The sequence below is a fragment of the Porites lutea genome, chromosome 1 (genome assembly GCF_958299795.1).
Source record: "Porites lutea chromosome 1, jaPorLute2.1, whole genome shotgun sequence".
In the NCBI taxonomy this organism is placed as follows: Eukaryota; Metazoa; Cnidaria; class Anthozoa; order Scleractinia; family Poritidae; genus Porites; species Porites lutea.
In genome coordinates, this window is record NC_133201.1 from 59,154,667 (window position 1) to 59,164,502 (window position 9,836).

The 9,836-nt window shown below is 38.3% G+C and overlaps 1 protein-coding gene across 1 annotated transcript; it reads left to right on the forward strand.

Moving 5' to 3' along the window:
* Nucleotides 1-165: 165 nt before the first annotated feature.
* On the forward strand, nucleotides 166-9,620 carry LOC140923475 (tripartite motif-containing protein 67-like). Its single transcript, XM_073373565.1, has 7 exons — nucleotides 166-374; nucleotides 2,229-2,699; nucleotides 3,720-4,095; nucleotides 4,704-4,939; nucleotides 6,499-6,627; nucleotides 7,966-8,371; nucleotides 9,319-9,620. Exons 1-6 carry the CDS (start codon nucleotides 266-268, stop codon nucleotides 8,136-8,138), a joined length of 1,494 nt encoding a protein of 497 aa, XP_073229666.1. The 5' UTR covers nucleotides 166-265; the 3' UTR covers nucleotides 8,139-8,371; nucleotides 9,319-9,620.
* Nucleotides 9,621-9,836: the final 216 nt, after the last annotated feature.

A 9,836-nucleotide genomic window follows, 5' to 3' on the forward strand; every position in this document is an offset into this window, starting at 1 on the left:
TTTATGATTGGTGTTCACTTTGGGGAATAAATCCGCGGGAGGAGAGTATTGCGATAACCCTTTTGATATAGTGTAGCCAGGGGGCCCCCCCTGATTGTAGCTTATTGTGAAGTCGGATTTGGTGCGGCTCAAGTTTGCGGTCAGCAGTATGTTTTAGAGAACCAGGCAACGGAGGACAAATTAGCGCTTTTGGTATTGTAAACATCGAAACTGTTTTACAAGCGTTTTATAAAACATCTGAAAACTCCTTTCTTTGCCATTAACTATGTACGAGAAGACAGAGATGATTTGCCCTTTGTGTTATAGTAAATATGGTACAGGTTTTCCCCAGCGGATTCCTAGAGAACTGGACTGTAGACATACATTTTGTACGGGTGAGTCAAGACTAGCTTCAATTATTGACTTTTGGAATTCAAAAATTATTTTTAAGATATCCTTTCTTTCAAGAAAATTAGCATGCAAGTTGGTGTCTTATCTTTTAAAATCTATCCGTTGAAAATATACAGTCTCCAAAAGTCAAAACTGTTCGGAAATTCAATTTTATTCGCAAAAAACGTTTGGGAACTCGAATACTCTTAATTAAGGATGCTTCGATAGCCTTCGTGATCTGCACGACAGCGGCGGCAGGGAAAGCTTTGGCTCAAGTTTACATTATTTGCTGAGGTGAAACTGTAAGATTTATATTTCGTAATCGAACCTGTTTCAGAAACTGGAAAGGGGAATCAAGAGTAAAAGTCGCTTGTAATGCTATGGAAAACGTCATGTAGGAAGTGTTGGTAAATCGTCGAAGAGAATCCAAAACGTGAACGAGTGTGTTTATTCAAATCTTCCATAGCTACTTCTAGCTAAAATTTAATATTAACAGTGTGACATTGCCTAATTTCAACAGTTCAATATCGTGTTTAAATATTCCTTGGCTCCCCTGGATTGATAAATTTCCAGCTGAGTTCCGTTCTAAACAGATCTACAATGGCACTGCTGGAATTTTCACTTACACATGCTAATTTGAATGACGGCATATAACAGAAATCAATTGATCATGGCTAGTTATTTGAAACTGTGTATTAGATAACACAAGAATTATTGTTTATTGTTAAACAATTCAATTCTGTCAGGGTAAAGGGTTTACAGACTATTTGTTTTAACATAAAAGGACACAAGAGAAAGAACCTTGTTGGATATAAAAGTCTCCATGTGGCTTTTACTTTATAAATGTCCATTAGAAATGCAGAAACAAGCAAAAACTAATTCTGAAATCCGTCTTCTTACTGTTGCCGTTGAGTCAGCTATTGTCAAGGGAACAAAATATATTCACCAAACTTTTTCAGTCAGTGTCTGCTAAAAGTCTGTGATTAAGCATGCATTAATAATGAAGTATCTTTGAATGAAAAGGGTGGCTGTCGTGAGCTACTGAGATGAGACAAAAAAAATCACTGCTTCTTTTTGTTTATAAACAGGTTTTACCTGAATATTGAAGGCAGGACCATAATATTCTATACACTTGTTACCAAGCCTTGATTGATAAATAATTATGCAGGAAGCAATGGGATTTTTTGCAACAAAAAGATTTTACTAATGACTCCACAACATTACATAAACTTTACAATCTGTAACTAACATAAGCTAGATTACAATTAACTTCATGTAAGAAATAAGAGCTTCACTTCACTATTAATTCTAGATTTATACATGATACCAGGATTGATTAAATAATATAAGTAACAATAAAAAACAGAGAGATAGAGGGAGAGGACAGTTCTAAAAATCTTCCTTTTGAGAGGTTGCTGTATTATGACAGACTCAGTTGAGATAGTATTTAAATCATGTTTAAATGTGGTTTGATTTTTGTCCATTTTTTGGTTTGGTATACATATATATTCCGCCGCCTAAATGCTATTTATACCTTCTATATTGTGTATTGCTCTGATTTTGGTTTTTAAGACCTGCATTACTGGTTTAACACCATTTAATTTACAGTGATAAATATAGATTAAGAGATGAGATAAACATCCTGCTTATCTAAATTCTTCATATCCATCAGTTCTAAGTATTATAATATTCTGGTATTGTACAGAACTGCATTAAACTTTGACAGCATTGTTTCCCTTTATGAGAAATTTTCAGACAGTACCTTATCATGTTTTTGTTTTTTTGTTTTGTTTTGTTTTGTTTTGTTTTCTTTTGTGTCATTATTTGTTTCACTTCTAACTATGTTTTTTTTTCAACAGAGTGCCTTTTAAAACTTCAAGAATTGCAAGGCTCAGTCATAGAATGTTCTTCTTGTAAACTGCGAACCTTGTTACCCAGCAATGGGGTGGATGGACTAGATAAAAATATGGACCTTCTGCATGCCATTCTACAGACTGAGGAGGAAGAACAAAAACTATGTAACTTCTGTATTCGCAAAGTCTACCCTGCCAAGCCTGCAACATTCTATTGTTCAGACTGTGAAGTGTTTATGTGTGGGAGTTGCTCAGATACAATTCATTCACAGTTGGAGTTTCGTTGCCATGGTATTTGCCGAGCCAGCGAGGCTAAAGATGGTGTGGTTTCTCTTTCAGATCTGCAAGGGCAGACAGTGTCTTCTCGTCCATCATCAAGTAGCTCAACTTTAAGCAAACGATCCTCCACCAATCTGAGACCAACATTAACCAGTAGTAGACCATCCAGCTCTTTGTTGAATTATGCTTCTATACCTGGTAGGTAGTTTTCAATCATAATTTATTCAATGCATGCATAATAACCAGGAACTCATATGACAGGACATAATGTGGCGATAGAAATCAGTCATTGGAAAGCAAGTCGATAAGTCGATTGACAAGTTATATTTGTCGTATTGATACTTTCGCCCCGCGTTTCTTCCCACTCCGTGATTCTTTTGGTCAGCACTGACACTGTACTCTGGGTTTTCCCATAAGTTTCGATAAAAATCAAATTTTAACACGAAAAAGACGATTGGAATTGATATCACACAAAATTTTGTGATTGACTTTTATTGATTTCTGATATTTGTCAATTAATTGGCATTGATTTTTATGAACAGGGATTGATTTTTATCAAATATTGGAATTATTGCCGACATGTAACGTCCTGCATAAGAACAAAGCAAAAAGGTCCAAAGTGGGTCTTTACACATTAAGTTGTGCTAGCTAAAGGAAGGAAGAAATTAAGTTGTTCCTAGCGTGCAGACTGGAGGGACAATAAACATAAGAAAAAAAATCAGCCAAGGGTGGAGGGTGATCTTCTCACTACTTACACCCTGAATCTCTGCATGAAACCAAACACAGGACACATGATCAGAAAAAAGTACAAGAATTTTTTTAAGCTGCTAGAGTAAGAGAGAAATAGTTACCCAATTAAAAATTGAATAATGAATCTGTTATTGAGCTCATATTAAATAGAAAATGGTGATAAAACATAAGTAAAAATCGAGCAACACTGCTGGAAAAAGTGCCTTAGAATCAGTTTAAATTTGATAATTTTGAAAGTGATGTATTGAAAACTAAACAAATATCTATGGCTTACTGCCAGCAAAGTGGCTAAATTTTACAGATGTTTGGGGGCAGTTTGTTAACCCCCCAACCCCCCAACCCCCCATCAGGGAAACAAACTACTAGTTAAGAAATGTAAAAGCCTACACCTTTGCTTCTAAAAAGATATTTGCTATAATGTCATTGTTTATGAGTGGAAAAACTGATGATTGTTTCTTGGGTGTTTAGAATGTCCCACTCACAAGAAAATGACAGAATACTACTGCCGCAACTGCAGATGCTTATGCTGTGAATCTTGCCATCTTTTTGGTAACCACAAAAACCACAGCTGTTTCCAGGTTCATGAAGCTGAAGAAAGAGAAAGGAAAGCTCTTGTTAGATTTCAAACTCAAGTGGAACAACACGGGGAGAAATTTATCAAAGCCAGAGGAGAAGTTCAAAGAACTATAGAGGGTGTGAAGAAAAATACTACTACTGTGAAGGATGTAGCCAGGAGATATTATAGAGAACTGAGGGCGGCAATTGATCAAGGAGAAAAGATTTTGATGGAGGATATTGATAAAAGAAGTGAGGCAAAATTAAAAGCCTTGAATGAACAACTCAGGTATTACTTTAACCATTTAAGCCTCTCTTCCAGGTGTTCAGTTAGTGGGCGTTGGTGCAAAATGAAGAGCTTAACAAAAAACACAAATTAATAGCCAAAGAAGCACCATTTTTTGCTTCTATTTTTTGTCCACTCTGTGCTTTTAGCCATTCGCACTATCTGAACGCCCGGCCATGGCACTGCAGGCTAGGACCCCAACATTACGGCAATGTACTGCTGGTGATTTGTACATGCATTATATACACAGCAAGAGCAAGAAATATTCAAATTCGTGCTAAGCTGAGAGCAACAATATCATAAAGCACGCCAAAAATAAGGAAAACAAAGCAAACTCAATTTTTTTGATAGGCTATTTGAAGAAAAAACTGGTCCTCTTGCGGCTTTCTTCACCGAAAAAAAAAAGAAAGAAAATAACATTACTCCTTGTTTTCATTCATTAAAAAATAATCTTGAACATGAGAGTCCGAATTTTCTGTGTCTAATCAAGACAGTGAGAACAGGAATGCGACTTCACGTTTATTTTATGAACGAGAATTTCTTAAGTTCACCATCTTTTTTAAAATCTTTTCAGAAAATGCCTTATGTCTTTCTGTCTTTTTTTCCTGTAGTCAGATGATTGAGATTTGCAGTCTGACAACAACTGCTTGTAGAAACTGTGATAATGCTTTGAGTATGGATTACTATGAAATGCTGATGCTGAAAAAAGATGTGGAAACAGAGATGAAAGATGTGTTACAACTCCTATGTGAGATTGATCCTGTAACCAAAGCTGACCTAGGATGCCAATTCCCTAATCATGAAAAACTCTTGGCTAGTATCAGAAGCTGTGCCAAGCTTGTTTTACGTAAGTGTAAAGAGGTTGTTGTCTCGGGCCCAGAATTATTTACAAACGGGACAGTTATGATATAGCACTAGTTTTCGTGGGCTTCCGCCATCCAGAAGCCGTGTTAAGTAGGAATTAACTCTGTTTTTACGATTTGGAGTTTTAATTTTAAAACTTCTGTTCCAGCGGATGTGATTTACAGTGATCGGCCCTGACTGTCCGTCTTTAAGAGAGAGTCAAAGTATCGTCACACCAGAAATTTTAAAGCTGAACCTATTTTCACGTCTGTTTAACTTGTACAAAACAGCTAAAACTGGAACATTGTAACAGAAAAGTGGAGTTATCTTCTTATTGTGCAATCAAACGTTCATTGCAAACAAAAGTTCACGGCTTCGTGGTCTAAAAGCACAGCAGTAGTAAACTCTGCCAACTGGAGCACGTCTACAGAATATCAAACATTTTGCAAGTTACAGTGTCGTGTAGAGCACCCACATTTCCGTTTTGAGGTATTTTTCACTACATAAAGCACTTTCCAATTGTCTGTTGACGGTTTCAAAAGCGTCCGTTGTCCGTCTTAGAGAGGTGTCCATTAATTAAGCGAGAGTTGACCGTACTCTAAGCGAGTTACTGCACGCTCTACCCAAATTACCGCTCTCTTGCGGAGAGGATATATTTTACATGTGCCGAATTTAATGTATGCTGAATGAAGAAGAACAATAGTTTTTGTTTATTGGCATAGCATTCGGCGCGAATTGTAAAGATCAACGGCTAAATGACTCCAAAACTCCCGTAAGTAATGTCTTCCGAGTGACATATATGCTTTTTTTTCTATTATAATTTCTCCTCGTTTTTTCGAATTTTGCTAAATCTTGACCTCTGAAGGGAAGACATATCATCATAGTGTTGTGTCATGAAGCTTCAGTATTACGTGAAAATCCAACAGAACTGTTTGATTCAATTTAAGTTTGCAAACAGTGGCCTGATATTCTTGCGTCAAGTTACTGGTACAGGCATGAAAGAAGTGGATTGAGACATGTAAAACTCCCTTCCATCGTTTTTATTTAACTGTGGCAGGATTAGCTCAGTCGGTAGAGCGTTTGACTGCAGAGCGGGAGGTCGCGGGTTCGATTCCCGGGGCCGGACCATTACTCAGGGTCTTAAAATGACTGAGAAATGAAGGTACTTCCTTTGCACTGCACGCGGCGAGACCTTCGCGTGGCTCGGATGACCACGTAAAATGGCGGTCCCGTCTCCATTAGGAGACGTAAAAATAGTGTCCCCAATTAGCACTTTCGTGCTAAATACATTGACACTCAAATAAAAAGTGCAAGTGCAAATGGATGAAAGATTGTTCATTAGGATTTCCTCTCACCGCGGAGAGTGATGCAGTTTTCTCGTTTCTCTATAGGTTACCCACGATCAGTCGGCCTCTCTTCCCTTTTTTTCTTTCTGATCACAAGTTACTCCATAGGGAACCCCAGTTCTGTTCTGTATATCAGTCAGTGTGCCTTCCAATAAGGTAGTGTGCAGAAAAAACTTGGAAAATCTCGCGTGACACCGCCCTTCTTTTATTTTTACAGCTCCTGGTCCGCCCGAGAAACTGACTTGCAGAATAACTAGTGACAACATAGTTCACGTGAAGTGGGAGCCGCCTGAAAACAATATCTTCCTCTACCCAGTGCTTTGTTACATTTTACAAAGTAGTTCTGGTGAGCTTTATATTCCCCCGTATAAATATTTCCTTGTTAAAACTAGTCACTTACAGCAGGAGCCGATTACTTAATCGGCTCCTGCTTACAGTTAGGTAGATAAAGTGAGGTGAGGTAAGACTTTATTTTAGACTAAAACGTAGTAGTCGCCAAAAAAAATTTCTGACAAACTTGAGGCAATACAAATTACTTTCAATATAGCAATTTGCAATAAAACTGGCATGTCCAGCAATCAATATTTTGTTGTAGAAATTAAAACTGTTAAAAACAGTCGTTAAAACTGGAGATAACAATAGATAGACAACCAGTCAAGCCCCAGATATTGAGGGGCCATAGAAACTGTCCTTATTCACAGGGTGTCCGTATTAAACGGCTTGAATTTAGAGAAAATGTGAGGGCTTTCTTTGCCCAGGGACAAAGCAAACTGTCCGTAATAATGAGGTGTCCGTAAAGCGGGGTTTGTCTGTACTCCTTTTTGATACATGGGTCTCTAATAACAAGGACCAAATACGCGTCGCAGTCATATACTTCGGGCCTTATTAGCATTTTCGATCCCGATATTTACTGAATTATGATGAACAAGTCAGCCATAAACTGAAATTGCGTTAACAGCAAATGTGCGATCGGAATTGTCTTAGGGCCTATTTACTTGGAGGTGTGGGACCCCAGGTAGGTGGGGGACCCCGCCTGTCTTTATAATCCCTCATTTTAATTTGATCACGTTTACATCAGTTAGGTGGGGTGACCATATGAGAGATTTTATGGACAGGCGAGTTACCACACTAGAGCGGGTTACCTCACCTACCTGGGATCAAACAGGCCCTGATTTTATAGCAGACCATACATTCAAGTTCTTAGAGTGTAATATTTATTCTAATAATGATTCAGTGTTGAAGGATTTCAAGGATTTCTTTGTTTAAGAGATAGGAGTAACGGTTGTTCCTATCTTTTGCCGTTCTTGCTGGAAGATGCGTCCCGCGTCCGAGGTGTTTCTGTGAAGGGTGCGTAATAAACTAAAATTACTATCCAGTGTTTCTTGAGTGGGCGTCGGGGTTTGTTCTCAGAGATGTAATAAGGTAAAAATTCATTTTAGAACATAATTGTGATGGTAATTGGCAATAATTCCTCTTAGCCAATGAGGCCCCATCCACACAAATCCGGATATTTTTGAAACCGCATATCAGCCTCCAGTTCACACGAAACCAGCGAGGGATCTGGACACTGGATCCGGTTAAAAAAAAAATGCGGTTTTAACAATGTGCGGATTCTTGTCGGCGGGGCCATAAAAAGATAGTACAGTTTATAAACAGTAATTAACACTTTATTTGTTTTTCCTAGGTCCCGATAACAGTTTTGTAGATATCTACAAAGGAAAGGAGACCGCACTAACGATAGACAAGACTTGCACAGACTTGCCTGTTGGAAAACAAGTTCAGTTTCGCGCATGTGCGGTTAACTTGGTTGGAGCTGGGCCGTGGGGCTTCCCATACGGAATAAAAATACCTGAGTAAAAAAACAATGATCCTTATACAGATTATACCCAACTGCTTGGTGTCAATGAAGAAATACTTCAGCGGACAGATTGTCGCTGTCATACTGTTCGAGGGCAGTGTGCGCTAGGAGGGGAAGGATGATGCTCTGATAACCGACGTGGCGTGTCGTCTAGGCGTGTCTAGATACCCTGAGACCCTCTCGGTAGTGGATCTGAAGGGTGTTCGATAATTCGACCGGTCTGCGGGTTAAGGTGATTCCCTAGTTTTGCACTGCGCATCTCTTACTGCGCATAACAAGATGGCCGCCGTAAAAAAGAGCATGTGAAGTAATATTATTAAAATGAAGTTGACTGAAGAGAAACGCTATTGGAATTTTTGCTTGCTGTTGTTTTTTGCCGAGGTGAGACTCAATGTGTTGGGAATGTGCATAACGTAAGCAGTACGCGTGTTGCTGAGTTCGATCTCCTCTCGGAGAACCTCGATAGTGGATGTTTAACTTGTGCTTACTCACTTTGATTTTCATTTAAACACTTTCTTTATCACATTGTGTCCTAAATGTGATATCTCGATGTAAATTCTGTAAAAACGGATTTTTTAATACTTTCTTCCCCCTTTCACATACATTCTATTTTGAAACTCGCCCCAGTCCTCTCTCAAAAATCGGAGAAAATGCGTTTGGTGCGCACTTTCTGCAGCTCTACCGCAAAAACGAGTACGGTGACCCCCTTTTTTTATTTCATGATTTTAATAAGGACAGTGCTTCCTTTCGATAAGAAAAAAATTGGCACAAATCTATGTTCAGTTTTTTGGCAATTTTACTAAATTGTACGGATTGAGCCATCACGGGTCGAAAAGCGCGCGTCCAATTTAATTCTACTTTGGAGCGTAAAGTAAAAACAAGGGCATTAAAAGGCATTTTTCTGGTACGTAAGTGGATAAACAATACATTAAAGCCAAATTCTGTGTGATGTCACATGCATCATCAAAAAAATCTCTCCTTTTCGTCTAGTTTTGCGCTGCCCGCGGTTTTTGTAAAAGGGTCCTAAATAGCCGTATTTGTCAGCATTGTGACGTCAAAACGAGCACGGTGACCCCCACTTTTTATTACTTTTTTATCATCTTCTTGACTTGTTACATCAGTGTACCAAGTTTTAGCTAAAATCTATGTTAGGTTCTTTTACTATGGAATCACCTTAAGTGCAGGATAAGAATGATTTTTAGGTCTGTTTCTGTGTTTTTTACTGAAAAAAGGCTCCGGAGAAGCAAATTAAAAGCGAGGGAGACTGGGAGAAAAGGTGAGGGAAAAAAGGGTGAAGGGGGTGGGGGGAGAGAGTAAATCCAGTTTTGTGCATGCTCCCTTCAGGTGTTGCTTCCGGCCGCACAATCTGAACGCCAGCCTAGAAGAGGCTATGTTATGTATGGTCATAACCAATCTTATTTTGTATCACTTTGAAAACGAGAGAGGTCACATGTAAATTCTGTGGAATCTAGTATATACTTACAAGAGAGAAAGCTCATTCTCTCGTGATAAATACGAGACAAGTATACTCTGTCTATGAAACTTGTAGACATTTATAATTATTTGTTTAATCGATGTGATTCTCAAGATCGAGAAAAGATATATTTGAATAAATGAGTTATTTAACTGCATGTTAGTCTTGTCTCAGTAATACCTTGGTCAAAATCATTTCAAAAGGGCTTTAGTTTGCTAATACA